The sequence below is a fragment of the Vulpes vulpes genome, chromosome 7, assembly GCF_048418805.1.
Source record: "Vulpes vulpes isolate BD-2025 chromosome 7, VulVul3, whole genome shotgun sequence".
Taxonomy (NCBI): Eukaryota; Metazoa; Chordata; class Mammalia; order Carnivora; family Canidae; genus Vulpes; species Vulpes vulpes.
In genome coordinates, this window is record NC_132786.1 from 40,440,134 (window position 1) to 40,464,858 (window position 24,725).

The window sequence follows — 24,725 nt, forward strand, 5'->3', positions numbered from 1 at the left end:
GCTGATTTAGATCAGGGGTCAGTAATCTACCATCTATGCAGTGTGGTCATCTTTGTTTGTAAGTAAAGTTTTATTGGAAAACATTTACATGTAGTCTGTTACTGCTTTCCTGCTCCAACAGCAGAGTTGAATAGCTGTAAAGAGACCATGTGATCCACAAGCCTAAAATTAAAATATCTACCCATCTGACCCCTTTAAAGAAATGTTTGCTGACCTCTATTCTTGAGCAATGATTTTTAGCCTTTTTTTTAAACAATGATCCACAATAAGGAATATATTTACTATCCTGATCCAACAAGCACACAGCTGAAACAAAAGTCTCACAAAATAATGTTTCAAAAATCCTTACTATAATATTTGCATATTTTCTGGTCACCTAGCAGTATGTTTTGTTAAAATAAACTACTGGTAAACTGCCATGCCTCACTAAATTAACTTAGCCATTCATTCACTACTAGTGATTTGAATATTGCTCAAGGACATGTATCCAAGGTGTCTGTGTGTGTGTGTGCGCGCGCGCGCGCGCGTGTGTATACTCACACATATACATATTTATGTATTTTTTAGTTTAATATATTTGTATACACTTCTTTCAGTGTTTTTCTAGGTTGTAGAATGGGAGCTTTGCCAGCTCAGCAGCTCTGGTGCTGGAATTTCTCCCATGGCAGTTTTCCAGGTCTGAGGACCAAGAGACTCCGGAGGCCACTTTGGAGGGGTTTGGGGAGTTGCACTGCCACAGAGCTGGCTTCTCTCTGGACCAAGGAGTTGTCCATTACTCACAACTGCATATCTAGGCTTCACCTGTGAAAGCCATGATTGATGGATTTGATGAGACTAAAAATAGTTTTACAAAACTTTCTATGATTTTACTTTGCCAGAGGGTAAAATAAAGATAATCTACTACCATGGCACTTCCTACGGATCTGATGTTTCCCAGAGCTCTACAGTGACATTAAAACGTGAGGAAGAGTATTAATCGTAACCTTGCCATCATTGTGACAACTTCCATTTGGCAGCTGTAACATAGTCTTTAATGTGGTTCTAAGAATTGGGGGTGAGGAGAAGTACGTGTTCCTGAAGAGTGTCTTCATGGTAGCTAACAAACTTCCTGGAAACTTTTCTGGCAATAAACAAGGGATCCCCATGACTGAAGACCAATACGGGACCTGGCAATATTGAACACAAAGAACAATCGATAAATTCTTGACTGTAAGGTCATGTGCATTAAATAAGGCGGTTCTGATGCCAAATCAATACTGCATTGTGTATTTCCTACAACAGATATTGAGGTATAGATCTGCTGTAGTGGGAACAGGAATGTCATCAAGGAAGCATCAGTTCAGACAAATCTGGGTTACCACCAGCAGGGAGAGAGCTAGATTGATTGTGGTCTGCCTCACTGTGTGGCGAAAATGTCAGGTCAGAGTGAATATTCATGTAGTCCTTGGAAAAAGGGAAGGAGAAATCAATAAGCTAACCGCTGTATCTGATAATGGCACTGTTTTCGCCAAGGCAAGTTATTTTTCTCTTGAACTTGGTATTCCGGTCCCTGATATGTTGGGAATGGTGTCTTAGAGATGCAACAAAAGGTTTCATAGAAAGCCTAAGGGCAGATTCTGTACTTGAGGAAGAAGAGTTATGTTAACATGTTTCTGAGTATTGTACTAAAATCTGGTTAAATTGATATAAAGTTTTCCTTAATTCCAAGGAACAACCTATACCCTTTGAAGCTCTGTCAAGAGAGTATCAGACAAAAAGAAATCCCACCTTTTTAGTCCTAATTTGCACTTCACGTGTCCTGTGATCTTAAAAAAGCTACCCAATCTCTGTATATCTCTCTACATTGACTTGTATGATAATGTTTGAGTTTTTCTTTGTAGAGATGTTATAATAGGCGACATAAATGTTTTGGCCAACAGGGTCAGAATATGAAGGCAGTTCCTCCCAAATCCGGATTTTGACATTTGTCTACATTTACGAAGACTCACTCCTCCTAACCACATTTGAGAAATCTCCCACTATTCATGTGCATAAGGTTTCAAAGGAGTGCCCATTCTCTCTTCCCAAAATCATTTTTTTTCAAAACTTCCTGGCACTGTTCAGGCTGCGGGAGCATAGTGGATTCATGACCCATCACCTGTTTTTGAATAGAAACCAAATTAATTGCTTTTATTGTTTGTTCTTATCTTTCCCAGGCACCTTTTGAAGATGAACAAGAGCAGCTCTGATTTGGAAAAAGTGAGCCAGGGCTCTGCAGAGAGCCTCAGCCCTCCCTGCAGGGGCGTCCACGTCAACTTCACCACGGGCTCCACGGACAGTCTGGCCTCAGACTCCAGGACCTGCAGTGATGGAGGTAACAGACTTGACCTTGACGGGGAGGCTTAGATTCTCCTGAGTCTGGAAGGCCCGTCCTGGCCACACTGCCCAGATTTGGAATGGCCGAGCTAGACCTACTATCTTGGTTCTGCTTTCCCCATAAGGTCGACTCCACCCAGGAGCAGTTGGCGTTAATTCCCTGTTGGATAGGTGACAAGGTACCTCATGCTGTGCTGCTCTTTCCACTTACACACCATGCATTCACTGATTCCTGGGCTGATGAGCCATTTATGTGTAGGTCTGGTCTGCATTTCTGTCCTCGGGATTGGTTCTTGGGGGATTAGGTGCATGCCAACCACAAGGTTTCAGCCTCCGTGTTTCTTTCTCTCTGCCTCTCCCTCATCTCCTTCGCTCCTTCTTGTGCATGAGTGCACATACATGTGCGTACACGTACACACTTCCTTAGACACAGCAGGTGCTTACATAAATGTTTGTTGGATTAAAGCATGGAGTTTTCATTAGGTTACCATCCATCCCACTCCCTGGGTGAAGCTCTAAGGCATTATAGGTGGATACGTCTTGACAGAGCACGTTTCTGAGCACGCTCTTGTGTTTCTGCAGTTGTAATGGGTAGTATTAAAACCTCTCACCATTTCAACATTCTTTGTGTGCTTGTGTGTCCTCTCCTGTGTGTCTCTTAAACTCGCTTTAGCATGTTAGGTTTCAACATGTGCTAACGTGACACCCTTTCTCACTCCTGTGGAAATATTTCTTCCCAGTAGGTAGTTTTGGCATCAAGGCTTCCATCATAAAATCACAATCACTGACATATTTCCATTGGAAAGATGAGTACTGCTAAGTCTAGAGCATATGTTCTGTGAGTCTGTGGTCTGTTCTTATGGGAAATTTCTGATAGCTCAGACTTAAAAACAGGAAATCTCTTAGTCTTGAATGGGGGGGGGGGTGTAGCCAAAGAGGCTACATCTTTGGGCTTCCATCTTTTGCCTTCCAATTGTGCAAAAATTCTGTGAGGTGGATTATTCCACAGGGGGCTGAGCTAGGTGCATAAACCTTTGGACCCTATGCCCTGACCTGCTATCTTGGGGATTATGACCAATGCTGAGGGAGCAGTGTAAAGTGAGTCCCATGGCCACCAGCTAGCTCATGTCGATGGGAACTCTACTTAATTGTCTGGGCACTTGACTAGTCAGTACCAGCAAATAATGATGTTTGCTCTCAGGACTCTTCAGGTCTAGCTAGGAAGATAGGGCTGAAACACGTGCCCTCTGGGTGGCTGGTCTAATCTAGGAGATTGGGCTTCCTAGAACATGAATGTTTATCAAGGCTTCCGGAAGAGAGAGGAGCCAATGAGGGCTGTGGAAAAGTAGAGGGAAGGCGTTTACAGAAGATGGCACTTCAGCTCTTCTCAAGTGTGGTTAGAATTAAGGAGTTAGAGGGAGGAAAGGGCTTTGCAGGTTACAGAAATGACACAGGAGGAACAAAGGCACAGGGTTAGCAGTACATTCTGGGGGAAAGGTAGGACCACTTGACGCACTTTTGTGGAAGCAGGCAGGGGGAAGATGGGACTAGAAGTTGGTATAAGATAGAGGCTAGATGATTATACAAAGCTCTGAAAACCAATGTGTGGAAGTGGGAAATACGGAGACACTGGGGATTTATAGATACAATGGTGATGGCTTACTCAGATGTTTTCTAATTTTAAAAAATCCCTTTTATGGTTCTGCCTTTATCATGAGCCTGTCATTCAATGGAAATGCACTTCAAAATTTAGATTCCTAGATCATCAAAAAATATCTACCTTGTTACCAGACTCTGGGTCCTTAGAGTGAACCATTTCTAGCTGCTGCTCCTGCTTATGGCTCTGTAACCCGGACCATGCTTTCTTTCTCCACCCTCCTTTTGTAACATCTGTTAAACATTAATCTGGAGACTATCCAGAACCACTGGTCATGAATGTGAGAAACCCTTCAGTCTGCTTCTCATCGTTAACCAAGGCGGCTTGCTTTAGATCTAGTCCTGAACAATTGTCTTTCAGTCCCATGAATTCTTACTTGTTTTTTACCTCATAAAAATAATATCAAAATATTTATCTATCACGCCTTTTGTAACTATTTGATATCTAATACTGAAGCTGAGAGAGTGGATCTGAATAAGAGAGGTAGAGTTGGTTCACGCTGAAGTTCCTGGAGACCAGAATGTAGTATCTACTTCTCTAATATATATTAAGTCAACAGATACTATTAGACTATTTGCTTTGTTGGTAAGAATCCAGTAATGAAAAGAGATGCATTTCTCAGAGTTTTTGTATCTACGGTAAAGGCTGACCTGAGTGAGTTGAGGCCAGAGTCATTCCAGAGTATATCATAATAATAGTTTGTGTAAACTTCTTGGAAGCTTATCAGGGTTAGTGGTTAAAGTTAGTTTTCTACTATTTGGGTTTTGTGGCAAACCCCCCCAAAAGTTTTAAATTTTATAAGAAATGGGGCGCCTGGGTAGTGCAATCGGTTAAGCAGCCAACTCTTGGTTTTGGCTCAGATCCTGATCTCGGTGAGATTGAGCTCCACATCAGGCTCCACATTCAGTGCAGTCTGCTAATGTTTCTCTCTCCCTCTGCTGCCCATCTCCTCCATGTGTGCATGCACATGCACTCTTTTTCTCTCTCACTCAAATAAATAAATCCTTAAAAAAAATTTTATGAAAAAAACAAACAGAATTGAAATCTATAACTTTGTTGCATTTAAAAAACCAGGGTGTCTAAATTTTCTGTTTACAAAGTATCATTTTATATCAATATTAATTTCACTGCTTTATGCTTGTATGCATGTCCTACTCCTCAGAGCACATCTGTTTTCCCATTTGTCCATGCGGGCAATTCCATTGAACAGTGTGTCAACTCAGTGGAAGGAAAAATCTGCCTAAGCAGTTGTTTGGTTTATGCTTGGTTTGGGAGGGACAAACTGCATGTGTCAGGACAGATCCACGAATGCTGCCAAGAAGTTATCTGTAGTGAATGGATGTGAGGGAAAGTGGTCAGCTAAATGGTCATCCCAAATGCTCATCAGAAAACAAAGCAAGAAACAAATGGTCATCAGAAGACTCTCATGCTTTAAATGGTTCCTTTTAAATAGGTAAACCTAATGTCACATTAGGATCATTTTCCTTTTTTGATTTAGGATAATGTTAAACTTCAATTCCACGGTACAGGAGATTAGAAAGTGCTCTGTTGAACTGAAACTGTTGGCACAAGCAATAGATAAGAGATCTAACCACACAGTGAATATAGGTATGAATTCGCATGAAGGTATGTACCAGGTCAGTGTTAGTATTTTTATAGCTAACAAACCAGGGATACAACCGAGTTAATGAAATATCTTAACAGTAGCCAACTTCCTTTTCAGTATTAAGGCCCAGAGGATTGTTTTAAATATATACGTTAATGCGGTCATTGATTCGATAGAGATTTGTTGAATCCAGACCTTGTGCTGGGTACAGTTTTAGATGTTGAACATACAGCAATGACAAAAAAATGCCCAGTCTCTTCTTTCACATTGCAGTGGATGGAGATGGACAACGAGGAAAACGATAAAGCTAGTATGTCAGATGGCAGTAAGTGCCAAGGGGAACAAAATCAAGCCAGGAAGTGGGCGGGGAGGGGTGGAGGGTGCTGTCAGGAGGAGAGACCATAAGTCCATAAAGATCAGACATCAGTGAGCAGTGACAGCCTGACCTTATGAGCATTTGCTCCTCTGCTCAGGCTGTTACCTGGGACACTGTAGGAAGAAAAAACGGCCCTGAAAACAGCATCTAAAACCCACCAGCTGAAATTAGTGTATTCTATCAAATGGGCCATCAGAGCACTGGATCCCAAATCAGGTTTGATCTAACACATTACGTTTGGTGTTTTGCTCTCATGCGGATGGTTAGGCCCTCCCTCATCCCCCACCCCTGTGGAGAGAGGCTGAGTTGTGAATCCTGTTCTGGGAGATTTATTAGATTTATTAGTGATTTATTTATTTTTAAAAGATTTTATTTATTCGTGAAAGAGGCAGAGATATAGGCAGAGGGAGAAGCGGGCTCCCCACGGAGATCCCAAAGCAGGACTCAATCCCAGGACCCTGGGATCATGCCCTGAGCCAAAGGCAGATGCTCAACCACTGAGCCACCCAGGTGCCCCATTATTAGTGACTTATTAGTGAAGGATGAAGAAGCTATCCCAAGGAGAAGATACTCATTTTTAATATTGTCTGTGGCCTGAACCCTTACAGAATCACAAAAGTGAAGCTTTACCTTAGTTTAAACAATTCCCTTTAAACTGAATTTTTAAAATACCTATTTTTACTTCAGTAGGGTCAGTACATGATAACGATTCACATGATGGGGAAAGACATGAGTTGAAAAATCAAAGTCATTAGATACCCTCTAAGCCAACTCCCACTTTTGACATATTTTGAGCATACTTTTCTGTATTTTCTCAGAAATTTTTATCCATATTTAAAATATCATAAACCTCAATTTGACACATTTTTATACTTAGTTTATCATGAAGTCTTTCAAATCAGAACCTCTAAATTTATCTCATTTTTTTTAATGCTGCATATTTTGTCATGGTGCAAATTGGTAAACCCCTATCTTAACAATGCATGTTTAGGTGATTTTCATTATCAGTCTCCAGTAAGGTCCTGGGGCACACTTTGAGATAATTTGGTGGACGTATCTGTAAGATAAGTTCTTAAGAGAAGTGGAACCGATATGTCAAAACGTATAGGCATTTTAAATAGAAGTTCCCAAATTATCCTACAGAATGTCACTGTACGCTTCCATCAACAGCATGTGAAAATACTTTGAACTAACTTTTAATTTTGCTGTTAATTTGGGAGAAGACTGCTAAATGATTGTGCTCTCACAGGAGACTGAAAGTGCAGGGTTCTGGAGCCACACTGAGCCAGTGGGCATGGACTGCTTTCCATGAGCCAGTTTTCCTGAGCCAGGGCTTCTCCTCTTTTGCATGTAAATGGCATTCACATCTTGATTGTTGTCTCTTGGGATGATTAAGTGTTCCAGAGAGACTACTCGCAAATGCCACATTTTCCTTCCAGTTGTAAAATGTTAATAATATGCTTCCATTTTCAGGCCGCATTTACCTTCTTGAGAAAGCAAGGGATCCTTTTGAAGGGATACTTGGCTGCCTTTTTTTTTTTTTTTTTTTTTTTTTAGCTTTTGAAAATTGTTGAGCCTTTCTGATTGTGTGACCAATCAAGAGTTTGCACGATTTTTCTTTGGAGGAAAAAGCTACATAGGAGGGTAGAACATTCCCTCTGCCACCCGCTTCACGTCTCATTGGGGTGGAAAGAGGGTTTTGGCAGAAACCCACAAGAGTGCCACTTGTGTGCACCATTGGCAAGGTGCCCACCTAGGTGGCTTTCACTGAGTGAGGCCACAGGCCATAGGAAAGTTTTTATCCATCTGCTTTGTTCCTTAGGCCTTGCATTTAGTAGGTGCTCAGGAAACAGTAGATGAATGAATAGATAAATCAATATAGCCATTTCCAGCTATACAATCTGTATTCTCATTTTGAAAAATGGTCCATAGAACACTCCAAGTTTTTCAAACAAAAGAAAAGTCAATTTGCTTTCACGTTACCTGCAGTTGGAGAATAGCTAGACCCAAAAGCTAAGAATTTGGAGCTTAGGTACCCCTCACCATGACTCTACCCTTGGCCTCTCTGTTTGCTCTAGCCAGCTGCTGTCAGAAGGCAGAGCTGTGCACCAAGGGAGCCAGACAGACTCATTCACACAGCTCAAAACTGGACTGACCACTTCCTGCATAAGCTTACCTCTCATTTTGGCTGAAGAGAACAATGAAAGTAGCTATTAAAACCCCAGCAAAGGAGAGGACTCTATAATAAAGAAAACATCACAGTACTACGTTTGAACTTCTGGCCTGTTTTTCTGCTTGGCTTTAAGCTGTTTTATCCCAGCCACTGAAATCCTGATTTCTTCTCTGCTTTCTAAATATATGGTCCCAAGCTAGTGTACCTTCCCCTTGGTCTTTGTAAGATCCCACCCAGCACATCATATGTGATGTGTCACTTCCCCACTAGAAACACTTTCTCTTCTCTGAAACACACACACTATAGAAATGCAGAGGTGTTCTACTCTGTGGTTGGCTACTGGCTTTACATGCAGAATAGGAAATTGGAAGAAAAACGTAGGAGCTGGGGTTTGGAGCTCTCTGGCCCAATTAGTCTAAAAAAGCCATTTAAAAACCTACCAATGATGTAACTGTAATGGAGGCAAACTTCCCAGAAAAGTATTTTCCATTCTTCTCACCTTTCTTATACTCTTAGCTATAAGCCAGAATTTGGAAACGGGGTGATCTAATGCCAGCATAAAACCAGGACATATTTGAATTCTTCTCATTGCTGTTGAATCTGAGTCCTGAGACTACAGGCTGTTGGCCAACATTTTTCAGGACTTTTTTAGGCACATTTTCCTGAACCAGTGGTTTGCCTGTGACTTTTGCAACTATTTTAGGTGTCAAGGCATATTCTTCCCCTCTTCTTTCTGGCTTTTCTAAATGCAGAGTGTGTCAGCTGTTGCAAATACGTTTGACCCTGACAAAACATAGGGGTTGCAGCACCAACTCCCTGCACAGTCAAAAATCCAAATATAACTTTTGACTCCCCAGAAACATAACTACTAATAGCCTACTATTGACCAGAAGCCTCATAACATAAACAACACATATTTTGTACATTGTATGTATTATATACTATGTTCTTTTTTTTTTAAGATTTTATTTATTCATTCATGAGAGACACAGAAAGAGAGAGAGAGAGGCAGGGACACAGGCAGAGAGAGAAGCAGGCTCCATGCAGGGAGCCCGATGTGGGACTTGATCCCGGGTCTCCAGGATCAGGCCCTGGGCCAGAGGCAGGTGCTAAACCGCTGAGCCACCCAGGCTGCCCTATACTATGTTCTTATAATAAAGTAAGCTAGAGAAAGGAAAATCATAAGGAAGAGAAAATGTATTTGCAGTACTGTACTGTATTTATTTAAAAAAAAAAAACACATGTAAGTGGACTCATTCATTCTGACCCCATTTGTTCAAGAGTCAACTGTAGTAGGAATCAAGCTGCTGTGTTGCCTATGGCCATGTTCTTGAGGAGGCTCCCCATGTAAGAGTGAAGCAACTGGAAGAATCAGAGTGGGTCTTCAGGTCCCATAACAAATAGGTACTGCTTTTTTCATGGTAGAGAAATCTGTTTCATCGAGACGGGCCACATGTTGACATCTCTTTCCGAGTAGCCCTGGGAATACTACCAGCTGAGCTGTTATGTGGTCCTGAGGTGCCCCAGGGGATCTCAGAGTGAAGTGTGTTCTTCTCACTAGCTGTGGTTCCAAATCTGGAGAAAAACTTTAAGAAGCTGTAAGAGAAAGAAAGAGAGAGAGGAGAGAGGGAGAAACCATAAGTTAAGAAGAATGCCTCAGGTCAGAAGGTGGTCATGCCTGTTACAGAACTAAGCAATGTTTTTTTTTTAACTTCAAAATCACAGTATGTGTACATAACTCCTAATGATACGGCTAACGTGCACATTTCGGGTGAGCCTCAATTCCCTGGATGAGGTTCCGGTAACTACAGCCCTGCCCTGCTGGGGACGTGTGTGGTTGGGGAGCACTCTTAGGCAGTGACCTCCTCTGATCAGTACGGGCTTTGTTGGATGACCAACACCTAGAATCTCAGAAATAAAGGAAAATGAACCACTTCCACCTAATACCCAGTACTCCTTGCCAGATTTACCTGTAGATCTGATCACAGCCGCTGACTAACACAGTTCCCACAGGAAATTGAGAGAACACCCATAGGGCAAGGGAGAAAAATCACTTCCTTCCAACTGCCTGAACACACAAGTTATTTTTGGTGTGAAAGCAGAACCTCTTGATTCTCTTTGGTAATCTAGGGAATAAGAAGTGTTACAGATTTTTTTTTTTTTTTTAAAGATTCCTGCTATCCTTACAGTTTGAAAAGTTGACCCCAGGGGCAGCTGAGGGAACTAGGGTAGAGAATCTGTGGAAGCGAGAGAGCCCTCTGCCTTAGAGGTGTTTTATTTTGGGGACAGCTTTGAGACAAAACGCACGTTGGGAGAGATTGAAAATGGAGAGAGTGGCTAAAATTATAGACTATTCATGCTGGAAGGGGCCTTGGCTGTGCTGTGATTCGGTCAGTTTTTAAATGAGGGAACTCAGCTGGGTGAGGATAGCACAAGCTCGGGGCTGGTCCTGCTGTCTGTCCTCAGACCACAGACGAGGCAGAAAAGGCTGTGATGGGGGTGTTCCGGAGACCTGTCCAGGGAGGGCAAGGAAGGCAAACCACTAAGGATGAGGAACTAGCACAAGGTTTAAAGAGGCAACTAGTCCAGAAACTGATTTGTCAGAAACACCCCGGCCAGCGGGACTGGAGACCAGAAGGAGTCCTCACCATAGGCAGACTGTCCCTGTCACTGGAGACACAGATTAAAGCATTGACCAGACTCTGCTCACACTCCCCTGCCTCGCCTTGTCCCCCCCTTCTGTCTGTTGATAATAAATGGAGATCAGACTCTTGCGACACGTTCTGCTGTCCAGAATGCAGAAAGGCCGGGAAATGGACCTGTTTCCATCTGGCTGCCCTCTTGCTCATCACCTGGGTACTTGGTGGCTGAAGCTGAGTATCCTGTGAGAACCCCACACATAAGGGTTTTGCTTTTCCATTTTCAGCCCAGGGACTAGTGAGTGATCCCCCCTCTGCTCTCTCAGCCTCTGCTAGAGGGAGGATAGAGAGGCAGTGAATATACGGCCCTAGCCTGCATCTGCTCCCATTGCTGCCTGCACCCTTGAGAGGGGAAAAGTCTCTTCCTGGAGAGTGTGGGCCAGGGGTCCCACAGACCGCAGGGTTCCAGAACCTGCCAAGATCAGCTGCAATCAGAGTCTCCATTCTCTGGCTGGCTGGATGGCTATCGCTTGCCCCCCCACACCTTCTGTGAGGACAATACAAGGGTGTGTAAGGTTGCCTGGCCTGACTGTGCCACTGCTGCTTAGTTTATAATCACCCTGGCCTCCCTGGGTGGGTATAAATCACTCATTCAGCCTTGCTGGCAGGCGCCCCGCCTGTCATTAGCAATGCAGGGTGAGGTGGGAAGGAAAACGTAACTGTGATCTTGATAAGCTACTGGGCAGCAAGAGCGCTTGCCTGCTGCAGATGTGGGAGTGTGAGAGGCCTTGGGCTTTCTCCGGGTTCTGGGAAGAGAGACAGCAGAGCCAGGGAAGGTGCTGGTGCGGGCCCGACAGCCCTCTGTGCTGCACCAACCTGTGGGGCTGGGTTCCCAGCTCCTGCGTCCGGCAGGCTGCATGCATGCTTTGCACTTGGGATTGTCCTGCTGTAAGGTTTGCATTTGGGCTTGTCCCGGACGGGAGGCCCCTGCTGTCACCTCACTGACACAGCTCGCGTCATTCAAGCTGCGGCACAGAGGTCAGTGCCCACTCTGCCCAGGGCAAGGGGACCCCCCCTCCTCACGGAGTATCCTGAGTAAGGAGACCCAGGGTTGACCTCGGGGAGGCCTGGAGTCAGTGCTTATTCCTTGGAGGGGTCATTCTGTCCCCAGAATGTGTCCCAACTTTGGTTGGAGAAAGCAGAGGGGGGACTCAGTGTGAGCAGAGAAAGTTGTTAACTCTTCAGGAGCAGCCTGAGAAAGATCATGTGCATCGACACAAAATGAACAGTCTGCTTCCTTTGGGGCTTTTTGGTATGTGCTTGGGCCCCCGGTGTTTGTGGCACCTCATGCATCTGGGCATCCTGCCAAGGTGGGGAGAGGCACAGAGACACCCATGGCCTGCCCTTAAGATGACACAGCTTGGGGCACTCCACAAGGGGTGCATGTCACTGTGCCCTTGAGTCGGAGACCCGCATTTCTCTCACATTTTCACCTTTAGGGTACTAGGATGCATTTTACGGCCTACGACTACATTTAGTGCTTCTGTTATCGCCCTAAAAGCTGCTGTCAAAATAGTGGGGACATCCTCCCGTCAGAAAGAAATGAGGGCTATTTCACTTTGCCCTTTTCTGTGCCCAGTGGCCATGCTTCTTCCTACCCCCCACCCCACCACATTTTTTTTTTTTAAGATTTTATTTATTTGAGAGAGAGAGCATGAGCAGGGAGAGAGGCAGAGGGAGAGGGAGAAGCAGTCTCTCCACTGAGCAGGGAGCCAGACACAGGACTCGATCCCAGGATTTTAGGATCACGCCCTGAGCTGAAGGCAGACGATCAACCACTGAGCCACCCAGGCACCGCCCCCCTCTGCCCCTCTGCCGCATAGTTTTACCTGAGCTTGTTTCATTGTGAAACCTCCATTTTCTATGCTGATAGAAAGAGTGAAGTCCTCTCTTCGTCCTGTCTAGACTGGCCCTGTAGCTCACTGTGATGCTTCTGAACATTCTGAACCCATGTTCTCGGGGTGGGGGCGAGGTGGGGGTGGGGGGACAGCTGAGGCTGCAATGGAGCCTACCCCTCTGACAGGGTCAGCATCTACATGCCCCACTCTGGGAATTGGGGGTCCCTTGGGATTTATTTCCTCATTTATAGTCATGTACTTCTGCCTTCTGAGATATTTCTGGGTCATCCCTGCCCCCCAAAAGGCACCAGGGTGTTTGTCAAAACTCAAAGAAGTACACACTAAAAAAGAAGGGGAGTTTTACTATAGGTAAATTTTACCCTCTGTAAACTTTTTAAAAGATCCATTCAAAGCACACATTCAGGTTTGCTGTTGCCTTTGAAGGCATGGCTTACAAGATGTTAGAAACAACCTAAGTGTCCATCACAAGGGGATCAGTTAAATAAATGATGATACTTGCCTATGATGATATGGGATTGCTGTTAAAAAGAAGTGAATAGATCTGTACATCTGATGTGAAATATCTCCTTTGTGTAAATGTGTGCCTGTGCTTTTGTTTGACTGGTTTGGCACATCTCTGGTAGGATCCCTGGAAATTGCCAGCAGTGGTTCCCTCCATAAGGGCGACTGGGTGCGGAAGGATAGGGTTGGAGGAAGACTTCACTGACACCGTTATACCTTTTTTTGCATTTCGAATTTTGTTCCTTTGTGCATTTGCTGTCCCTAAGAGATAGATACAAATAAAATAAATTCCTTTGACCGCAGGACCACAGAACTGAATGGCATCGGCCTCTAGCCTGATTGTCGCTGTTTCTCAATTTCAGGGCCTTCGTCCGAGCCAGCGCACTCCCCCACCAACAGTGGGAAGAAGCTCTTTGCTCCTGTTCCATTCCCTTCGGGCTTCACTGAGGATGTGTCCCCCGGCGGCCCCCTCCAGCCCCCACCGCTCCCCCAGAAGAAGTTAGTGAGCCGGGCAGCCTCCTCACCCGACGGCTTCTTCTGGACCCAAGGCTCTCCCAAGCCAAGAACAGCGAGTCCCAAGCTGAACCTCAGCCACTCAGAAAGCAATGTGTGTGCCCACGAAGAGTCCCACTTCAGCTACTCCTCGAGCCCGGGGAGCCGCCACCATCACATCTTCTCCTCTTCCGAGCCCCTGGAGAAAACTTTCAAAGGCAGCAGCCACTGGGTGCCAGCCCCAGGGCTGGCGGGCAGCAAGAGCGGCTGTGGGAGCCCCGGTCTCCAATGCAAAGGGGTCCCCTCGGCCTCGGCCTCCCAGCTGAGCGTGTCCAGCCAGGCGTCCACCGGCAGCACCCAGCTCCATCTCCACAGCCTCCTGAGCAGCATCAGCAGCAAGGAGGGCACCTACACCAAGCTCAGGGGGCTCTATGCCCAGTCCCTGGTCCGCCTCTCGGCCAAGTGCGAGGACCTCTTCATGGGCGGCCAGAAAAAGGAGCTGCGCTTCAATGAGAATAACTGGTCGCTCTTCAAACTGACCTGTAACAAGCCTTGCTGTGACTCGGGGGATGCCATTTATTACTGCGCCACCTGCTCCGAGGACCCCGGCAGCACCTATGCTGTGAAAGTAGGTACCACCCTGTCCCCTGCTTCCATTCTGCACCGCAGCCAGCTGGCCCCGGCTGTGACGAGGCCATAGCTCCAGCAGGTCCTCTTACTGTCTGGGCTGCAGGTGCAGGCCTGATGCCTGAGCTTCCCACTAACACTCAGCATTCTCAGCCCGGCCCAGGACACGGTGCAGTGAGATTTGTAGTGTCAATGCCACATTCATCCTCTGCTTCCAGGAGTGAACCTGTGTGATCTAGTTGGATTAGGGAAACAAGTTGTCTTTGAAGGCAGCAGAGAGTTTGTTCATTTATTCAGCAGATTTTTACAGAGTGCCTACTACATACCAGACATTTTGTAAAGATCTGAGTAGATAGAGGTGAACTTAAGTCTCCTATGGAGCTTGTAACCTAAGATGGGAGATAACCAATGAAGATAATTGTTCTTCAAATATTAGAGCTGGAGAGAGCCAGACCTAGGCATCATCTTGAGCACTAAGAGTAATTGCATTGATAAAGCATTCACTATGCAACAAGTGTCTTAGGTGGATTCACTACATGACCTCGTATCGTCACAGGACACAGAGTTTTTTCAGATGGGGGATCTGAGGCTTAACATGATTAAGTAATCTGCCTGCAGCTAGCTGGTAGCTGAGATGGATGGGAGTGCTGCTTTGTCTTACCCTCCAACACTTCTGCTACCATCCCGTCTGTTAAGAAATGAAGTTCAGAGAAGTTAAGTGACTAGCCCAAGGTAACACAGCTCTTTAATCTTTGCCACCAGATCAGGGCTGTTGCAAACCACCCCCCCTCCCCCCCCCCACCCCCCACTCCATTTCTCTCTCAGGGTGCAGCTCTCAGCAAGCGGGCCAAGCTGTTGGCACCCATGTGGCCACTGTGGTCTGTGCCACACATGCTGGTCCTTCCATGTGGCCCCCTTTCTCATCTTCTTTGCTATCCCTTGGTTACCTGGTAGTTCTGTAGCTCTCCTATAAATGCAAGCTTTTGTGGAGAGCGAGAAAGGAGCTCTTTTTCCTGAGATCACCTGTCCCCAGATATTCTTTTATTTCCAGTTAGAAAGAAATACAAATAGTGAATGAACATGAAATGGTCTGGGGAGGGAGGGTAGCTTCCTGCTTACTAGTGGGGTTTTTAAAACTTTTATGATTATTGGCCAAGGAAAATGGTAGTGACTTTTACTGTGAGCTTTTTTTCTGAAGAACTTGGTGATACCACCATAAAAGATAGACGGGTAAACCCCGATTTGTAAGTTCCAGGGGGCTACATATAATTATTTGCTACCTTACTAGGAAAAAAAAAAAAAAACAGGGTGGTGGGGGCAGTATGGCTCCAGGGAGGATCCAGCTGAGGGTCCAGAAATCAAGGCAGGTATGGCTAAGATGACAGGCACCAGATGGAGGAAAACATTAAGGAGACCTGTGTGAGAGTCTGTGGATTTCTTGAATCTCATGGCCTCTTTGTATCTAAACTTTCTTGGTAAGTGATTACACCCTGCCACTCTCCAGCCACAGTTAAAAGCAAAAAAGAAACAATCCCAGTGTTTCCCTTCCTGTTAGGATGGCGCTGGATTCTGTAGAGGGGAAGTAGTGGACTTGCCAGTGAGCTGAACAGGAGCCTGATTATCAGGGTGGGCTCAGACCCCAGCCCGTGAAAGGGATGCAAATGTGAGCTGCTGGAAGACTGAGGCCAGGAGGTGCCTGGGGTTCCTGCTAGCCCCAGGGAACCTGAGGAGGTGATCTGTGCACCAGCCCTCCTCCCCCTCCCTGGGGTCAAGGGCATCAGCCGCAGCCACCCCCCTCCTGAGGCTGGACCTAGGCTCATGCAGGGCCTCTCCATTTGGAGGAGGAGAGAACCCGGTGGAAGAGTCTTCCTCCCTCTTGCCGTGGGGTAGAAAGTGACGTGACCCTGCCGCAAGACCTAAGGCGCTGCCTGTCACAACTTCTGCCCCGATCAGAATCTCGGGGCAAAGGGGTCTGGTTTTTATAGTTCTAAGTGCTTGTCAGGTGCAGCTTGGATCCAGGACCTCCTACAATCACGCAGAATCAGTCACGTTCTCTGAAGAACAATGCAGAAAATCCAGCTTTCCCCGAGGAGGTTGAAAACAAGCGTTCCTCCTCATTTCATCAGAAATGTAAACCATAAGGAAAGGAGAGGATAGCCCTCTAAAGGAGAGAGTCCCGGGGTGTCCTATCTGACTTTGCCAGAGACTTGGCAGCTCAAAGACCATCTCTGTGACATAGGAAATGGAAATTCGGAGAAGAGCCTCCAATATCCAGAGTCTAGGGAACACCGGTACCAATTTGCAAGCGTGCCCAGCCTGGTGATTGTGGGGTGGGGGCTTTTGGAACATCATTTCCCACGTGCAGCTGTTCCACTTCATTAGCGCTGCAGTCTAGACGAACGCAGTCATCTGGAAGCCTGGAAGCCGCGGGACCCAGCAGTCCCCCCCCCCCCCCAGCGCCGCCGCTGTGTCGCGGAGCCCACCTCATCTGTGCCTGGTGCCGGGCAGGGGCTTGCATGCAAGGCCCCAGTAACCAAAGCAGCTCGCACCTGCTCCCACTAAACGCCGGGCCCTCCGTTCGTGGGCTCAGCGCCCTGCAGCAGCCAGGAGATTAAAGTCAGCTCTTGTAGCCCTGCTCCGTGAATATGGGGGGGTGGGGGGGGCCGGGGGGGGAGGGCTCGTCAGCTGTGTGTGAGTTTTCAGAGCTGCTTTATTCCTCAACCAGAACTCCAGTTCGGTAATTAGGGACCTGTGTTAAGCCAGCTGGGCCTTCTTTATTTAACAAACGTGACTTAGCCCAGATTTTTAGCCACGAATGAGGCCGTAACTCCAAAGTTTCAAGTAAGGACTTGGCTCAGCAAAACGTTTGAAATGTGAGCTGAACCAAAGTTTTGTGTGGTCTTGCACCAAAACCCCAGCACAGACTCCCTGAAGATGAAGAGGGGGTGAGGGCAAAGAAGCCTCCCCACCCCCACTCCCTCTACCCACCCCAACCATCCAGCACTGTAAAAAAAAAAAAAAAATAGATCTCAGGGGCACCTGCCTGCGGGGGCGGTGAGGGGATCCCCCCACTCCCCAGCCTGTGCACTGTGCTGACTTCTCAGATGCGGGGCAATGAGGAAGCTGGAGGTCCTGGCTGAGGACTAGTCACTGATTTTGAAATGCATCCAGATCAGTTGCCATTTCACTCTGCTCCTTCATTTGCATCTCTGGGCAGACTGTCAGTGGTGTTTGATAACCCTTGAGAAATGGGACCCTTGGAAACACTTCCCAGGCCCTGGACAGCTGCACTTCCCAGGTTTGTACAATAACCTGCAAGCCAGCTCTGGATTGCCTCACCACGTGGCTCCAGCCAGACCTGCGGCGCAATCACCATAGCAACCTTTTCCAGCGAGTGCTCACCGTGGGGTAGTCACAGTGCTGAGAGCCGCACCTGCCCTGTGTCATTGACTGCTCACCATGGCCCGGGAGAAGGGACCTATTGCTGCCCCCACTGCAGAGGAGAAAACAGTCCGAGACCAATAAGCTTGATCCTCATCATTTGTGGATTCTGTAATTTTGAATTCACTCATTAAAATTTATGTGTAACCCCAGATCATTTTTTCCCCACATGCAGAGTTGGGGAAAACGTGAATCACCCGATGTGGTAATTCCCAGCCCAGGTGGAACCCGGCAAGGCTCCGGCTCCCTGTTTCAGCACTCATCTATAAACAGGTGTCTTGTTGTGGTCTATTTATTGCCTCGTTCTTCACATTTTCGTGCTTTGTGGTGATGATTTTGCTGTTGAGAAGGACCAAAGTGAGCACTGAAGTCCTGCCTAGCGTTCCCGAGTTCAAAAAGGTTGTGATGTGCCTCTGGGAGAGTGTTAGGTAGGCTTCGTTCAGGCACGAGTTCCGGCGCTGTCTGCCATGAGTTCTGAGTTAACGAATCAACAGTATCTACTGCTAAGGCAGTTTTAGACAGAAGCACACACAAAACAAGGCTCTGTGCTGGCCACTTGGTAAAAATGTTGTGACCAGACGCTCGTAAGAGCTTTGCCTTCTATTTCCCTTAAGGAGCAATGGGTCAGTATTCACTCATTCATGTCTGTGGCACACAGATCCTGCAGATAGCAAGAATCCATTGTAACTTGCCAGTGTTTGCAGAGTTCGTCGTTAAACCAAGGTCCTTTTCACTCCCAAGCCCATATTTTTGATCCCTGGAACACATCTCACTTAGACAATCTTGGACAAATAATTTATCCCCTCGGAGCCTCTGTTTCTTTTTCTGTAGCAGCATCTACCTCCTCCTACCTTGTTAGGTTGTCTGGAATTTAGTGAGACACTAAAAAATGCTTAGTAGGCCAGTGCCTCACACATGGAAGAGGTGGGCTGGTGTCTGGTGGCCGAGAGGCTCTCACAGGAGGAGAGTGACCCCAACCTCAGCAGCATTTTGCCCACATATCCACAGATGGCATGGCAGACGGGTCTGTACACAGTGGTTGGGATGTATATGTGAGGCCACTTTTGGAAGACTGCAAATTCCCTTTCATTTTTGGGGTTTGTTTGTTTGTTTAATTTTATTTATTTATTTGAGAGACAGAGAAAGCAAACAGTGGGGAGGAGCAGAAGGAGAGGGAGAAGCAGACTCCCCACTGAGCAGGGAGCCCGACTCCAGGCTCTGTCCAAGGACCCTGGGATCATGACCTGAGCCAAAGGCAGATGGTCAACCAACCGAGCCACCCAGGCTCACCCCGCTTTCATTTAATAGTGTTTCTGAAGACTGCCTTTAAAAACCAAATATAAGGATCCCTGGGTGGCTCAGTGGTTTAGCACCTGCCTTTGGCTCAGGGTGTGATCCTAGAGTCCTGGGATCGAGTCCCACATCAGGTTCCCTGCATGGAGCCTGCTTCTCCCTCTGCCTGTGTCTCTGCCCCTCTCTCTCTCTCTCTCTCTCTCTCTGTCTATCATGAATAAATAAATAAATAAGATCTTTATTAAAAAGAAAAAATAAATAAAAACCAAATATAGTTGGGTGGGCTGGAATGCAGAGTCTGCAACAACGCCCCTCAGATACGTGTTCCCGAATCATTTCTCTTAGTGTAATAGGGAGCAATGTCTGGAAGAAGATGTGCTGCCATTTTATTTCTGTTTTACTTCTATAATAGAGTAATTACTAAATGTGTTACCTCCCTCTCCATGCCCTCCTGCACGCCCCCCAAGTTATCATTTTTAAATATTTCCTCGGAGGCTGGGCATTTATGCTGAGGAGGTTTGTATAGCTGCAATCTAAATAAATCTCTATGGAAAGGTGCTTGCAACAGAACTCCTGAAAATGTCACCTGTTAGCACATGGCGCTTCATAAACACTGCTGTGACCCCTCGTGTGTGGCAGCGCAGCAGCCTGAGGGGTGATCTTGGGCTGTGTGCAGGACAATGTGACAGGTAGATGCGAGGGGCCTTTCTCCGCAGGGTCGGGTACCAGTCCCTACCTTTCCGTAGAGCATGGCTGAGGCTGCGCTGTATCCTTTTGGGAGAAGAGACCACAGACTGTCTTCTGTCCCTTTCAGTGTAATTACGGGGAAATTGAGGCCTGCCAGAAGGCCACGATGTCTGGCTCGAGACTCCAGTTGTGTGGCAGCCAGAGGAGGATTAGCGCTGCTGAGGATCCTCAGGCGGCTGGCGCTGTCATTAGAACAAGATGTTGAAGAGGCAGGAGAGATGGTTGTGGGGATTCCCCAGAGGAGCTTGAGATCACCTGCTTGTTTATTCCTGCCTCCAGTTCGGAGAGTGCCTTGGGCACTTTGGCATCCCCAGCCCTGGAGAGCTTTCTGTTTCCTTTCAGCTCCATGACTCACCCTCGGAGGATAGTGTGTGGCCATCTAGCAGCGCCAATAAAATTGGCTGGCCCTGCAGGCCATGCCAGCTAGCAGGCATCGCATTTTTCCCTGGATCTAGAAACTGCGGCAGCCTGAGGGGACGTGGCCACATCCTAGGGGGGCCTGCTTCTGTCCCTGAGACTCCCCAAGAAGGGAGTTCCCCAGTGGTCAAACATATCCGCTGTCAGGTAGTGACCGTCGGGTGCAAGGGTTGGGGAGTCAGGCTGACTGCCTGGGTGAACTCCTGTCTGGCCTCCTCAGAGTTTGTCCAGGCCACACCTTGGGCTGATGATGTCTTCCTACTGATACCAGGGTGCCACCCTGCATGTTGTTCTGCAGGGACCCCACTCCTTCTGTCTGGATTGTGTAATTTTATGTGTAACTTTTTTAAAAAAGATTTATTATTTATTTTAGAGCAAGTGAGCGAGCCAGGGGAGTAGGTGGCAGAGGGAGAGAAAGACTCTCAAGCAGACTCCCAGCTAAGCAGGGAGCCCAACCCAGGTCCCAGGATCCTGAGATCAAGTCCTGAGCCAAAATCAAGAGTCGGCCGCTTAACCGATTGAGTCACCCAGGTGCCCCTATGTTTAACTTTTAAAGAAATTGCCAAACTGTGTTCCAGATGATGGCACCATTTTATACTCCACCAGCAACGTGTGAGGGTTCCCAATTCTCTACATCTTTACAGACACCTGTTATTTATTGTCTGTCATTCTTATTATAGAATTCTAGCAAGTGGCAACTAGAACCCCACCGTGGTCTGGATTTGTATCTCCCTAAAGACTCCTGATAGTGGGGCTCTCTTCAGGTGTCTGTGGCCATTTGCATTTTTTTTCTTTTGGTAAAATGCCTGTTAATATATTCTGCTCACTTTTGATTGGGTAGTTTATCACCAAAGTATTGAGTTGTAAGAGTTTTTTGTTCAGTTGTGTTTAAAAAATCCACTTGTCAGGTGTGTGTTTTGTAAATATTTTCTCCAGCCTGTGACTTATCTGTTCCCTTCCTTCATGATATCTTTGGAAGCACAAAAGTTTGGAACTTTGATCATTATCTACTTTTTTCTTTGGACCGTGCCTTTGGTGTGGCATCTGACAAGTCTTTGCCCGACCCACGGTCTCAAAGATTCCTGTGTTGTCTTTTAAGATGTGCATTTTTGGCTCATACGCTTAAGTCAGTGTGATGCATTTTGAGGTGATTTGTGAGTATGGTGGGTGTAAGGGTTTACGTTCACCTTTTGGCAAATGGATACCCAAATGTCCCAACACTATTTGCTGACCAGGATGATGGATTCCACTTTTGGCCTGACTTTGCCTTCTCCCTACAGATCTGCAAGACCCCTGAGCCCAGAGCAGCCTCGTACTGCAGCCCCTCTGTGCCAGTGCACTTCAACATCCAGCAGGACTGCGGCCACTTTGTGGCCTCTGTGCCCTCCAGCATGCTCACCTCTCCTGATGCACCCAAGGACCCTCTCCCTGCACCACCCTCACAGCCCCCTGCCCAGGAGCAGGACTGCGTGGTGGTCATCACCCCGGAGGTGCCCCACCAGACCGCCTCAGACTTTGTGCGGGACTCAGCCGCCAGCCACCAGTCTGAACCTGAGGTTTATGAGCGGCGCGTGTGCTTCCTGCTGCTGCAGCTCTGCAACGGGCTAGAGCATCTGAAGGAGCATGGGATCATCCATCGAGACCTGTGCTTGGAGAACCTGCTGCTGGTGCATTGCTTCCCCCAGGCCCCCCCTGGCCCCTCCTCTGCCACCCCGGCTCCCCCTGTCTCCTCTGCCACCCCCAGTGCCCCCGCCGCAGCCACATCCCCTTCCCCCGCTGCCGCTCCGTCTCCTTGCCCCCCTGCCACCCTCCCAGCCAGCGTCCCTCCCAGCCCCTCGGCCGCCCCCGCCTGCCAGGCAGCGCCCGGGGAGAAGTACCTGCCCCGGCTCATCATCAGCAACTTCCTGAAGGCCAAGCAGAAGCCAGGCGGCACCACCAACCTGCAGCAGAAGAAGAGCCAGGCCCGGCTGGCCCCGGAGATCGTGTCGGCCTCCCAGTACCGCAAGTTCGATGAGTTCCAAACGGGCATCCTCATCTACGAGCTGCTGCACCAGCCCAACCCGTTCGAGGTGCGCGCACAGCTGCGGGAGCAGGACTACCGGCAGGAAGACCTGCCCGCGCTGCCCGCCCTGTCCCTCTACTCGCCGGGCCTGCAGCAGCTCGCGCACCTGCTGCTCGAGGCCGACCCCATCAAGCGCATCCGCATCGGGGAGGCCAAGCGGGTGCTGCAGTGCCTGCTGTGGGGGCCGCGGCGCGAGCTGCTGGAGCAGCCCGGCTCGTCGGAGGAGGTGCTGTGCGGCACGCTGCACAACTGGATCGACATGAAGCGGGCCCTGATGATGATGAAGTTTGCGGAGAGGGCGGTGGACCGCAGGCGCGGGGTGGAGCTGGAGGACTGGCTGTGCTGCCAGTACCTGGCGGCCGCAGAGCCGGGGGCCCTCTTGCAGTCCCTGAAGCTCCTGCAGCTTCTGTGAGCGCAGCCCACTCCCACCCGCGCCGCACCTAGCCGCCCCTTCCCCGGCCTGACCCCGCCCCACCCCCATGCCCGACCTTGCCTTGGAAACATCTGCCTCCCCTGGGAAATGGTACAAACGACTCTCATACTTGGATGTAATATATATATAAAAAATCTAAATATGAAAGACTGTGGCTGTCATTGCCTACTCTGCTCCCCCCACCCCCCGGTCCCCAAGTCTCCCCAGTTTCCTCCTGCAATTATGTACCCTTCTTTTTTTTTTTTTTTAAAGATTTTATTTATTCATGACAGACACAAAGAGAGAAGCAGAGACACAGGCAGAGGGAGAAGCAGGTTCCATGCAGGGAGCCTGACATGGGACTCGATCCTGGGTCTCCAGAATCAATCCCGGGCTGAAGGCAGCACAAAACCACTGGGCCACTGGGGCTGCCCAATTATGTACCCTTCTGGCTCAGCGCCGAGGCTGGGGACAGTTCTGCCAACAGAGCAAAGCCTGAACTCTGGCTTTGCTACCTTGTCATGGGATCAGTTTACCCTCTGGTGGTTGAGTCATTAGCAAAGCTCTTATCCCCAAAGTGCCCGATGCCTTAATATCTTGGTGGGTTAAATTGTATCTAAGCCTCTGAGCAGTGGCTTCAAGACCACTTGAGGTGTCCGGATCTCACTTCTGAGCTAGAGCAGCAGTCCACTCGTCCCTCTCAACTTCCCCTGCCCTCCTCCCAGCCCAGCAGTCTCTTAGGAAGAATCCAGACTCAACCATGAATCCAGCAGAGTTTCAGAATCAACCCCACTGCTCCAAATCCATTTCCAGTTTGCTAAAGCTGGTTGCCATATGTATGTCCAGAGGCCCGGCTGAAGTGGAATCCACCCCAGATGGTTCACATGAAATGATTTTAACGGGGCCACTTAGGTGTGGGCAGGGTTAAGAGCAAAAAGGAAAGATGATGAGGCAAAAGCAGGGGCTGAGGTGGGAGAGCCAGCTCTTCACCCTCCGTTTCCCACCTGCCCTCTGCGGGCCAAGCCCAAGGGGCACTGGGGTGATGGAGGCAGCAGTTTCAGCCTTGCAGGGCAGGGAGAGGGAAAGGATGCTGCCTTTTGCCTCCACCATGCTAGAGAATGGCAGCGCCAGAGTAAAACAGGTGTTCTGCTCCCAGATGGGTAGTCTCCCTACAGGCCTAAACTCCTTCCAGTTACCATTTGTAAAACTCACGTATTCAACTCGTGCACTGCACCTACTATGCACTGCAGTCAATATTTGTCAATATGCCTTTAAAGCACATGGAGAGATTTAGGAAGCACCAGATCTTTCCTCCACAAACTAGACACACAAAATGTTGCTAATTACTCATTTGAAAGGAGACAGCCCCAAGACCCTTGTATTTCTACCTAAAGGGTAATCTTCCAACGTGTGAGCTAATTAATTTCTAAAACCTTGTTAACTATGGACGATTGTAAAACAAATGCAAAGATCTTCTTAATGGATGTCCTAGAAATCTGGGAATGCGGTTAGCAACCAGGACAGGGAAATCTCGCAGGTCCTCTTCTGCATATTAATTTCACTCCTCTCGGACTACAGGTAAATACGTCCCCATTTCACTGTGTCAGCTGTGAAGACAGCGCCTGTGCCACACATTTGTCATGTCAATTGTTGCTTGAGCATTGAGGAAAGAACTGAAGAAGCCAGCTTCCAGCTCTAGCTGTGCAAGAGAAAGAGCCTTCAAATGTAGAAATCGTAATTCTTCATAGGACCTATCTGTTTTGGGGCAGTATTTTGTCAGTGGTTTATTCCTGTGATTTTTCTGGACACACCCTCTACCCTCGATTTGCTGCCCTTTGCTCTCTCCTCTTTTCTCATTTCAAGTAAATAAACAGTGGGGGAGCACCTAGGTGGCTCAGTGATTGAGCGTCTGCCTTTGCCTTTTTAAAAAAAATTTTTTTATTAGAGATCCAGGATCAACCTTGGGGACCCTAGTAGCCCTCTGATAGACAGGAGAGAGAAGTGATGT

At 47.7% G+C, this 24,725-nt stretch overlaps 1 protein-coding gene across 2 annotated transcripts in view; it reads left to right on the top strand.

Annotated features, from left to right (window-relative positions):
* Nucleotides 1–22,885, top strand: part of PRAG1 (PEAK1 related, kinase-activating pseudokinase 1) — a 49,217-nt gene extending 26,332 nt beyond the window's left edge. For both annotated transcript variants that reach the window (XM_072763583.1, XM_072763582.1), the window contains exons 4-6: nucleotides 2,196–2,353; nucleotides 13,589–14,346; nucleotides 21,524–22,885. In XM_072763583.1, the coding sequence (XP_072619684.1) occupies nucleotides 2,196–2,353; nucleotides 13,589–14,346; nucleotides 21,524–22,717 (2,110 nt within the window). In that variant the 3' untranslated portion in view covers nucleotides 22,718–22,885. The remainder of the gene's footprint in view (nucleotides 1–2,195; nucleotides 2,354–13,588; nucleotides 14,347–21,523) is intronic.
* The last annotated feature ends 1,840 nt before the right edge of the window (nucleotides 22,886–24,725 follow it).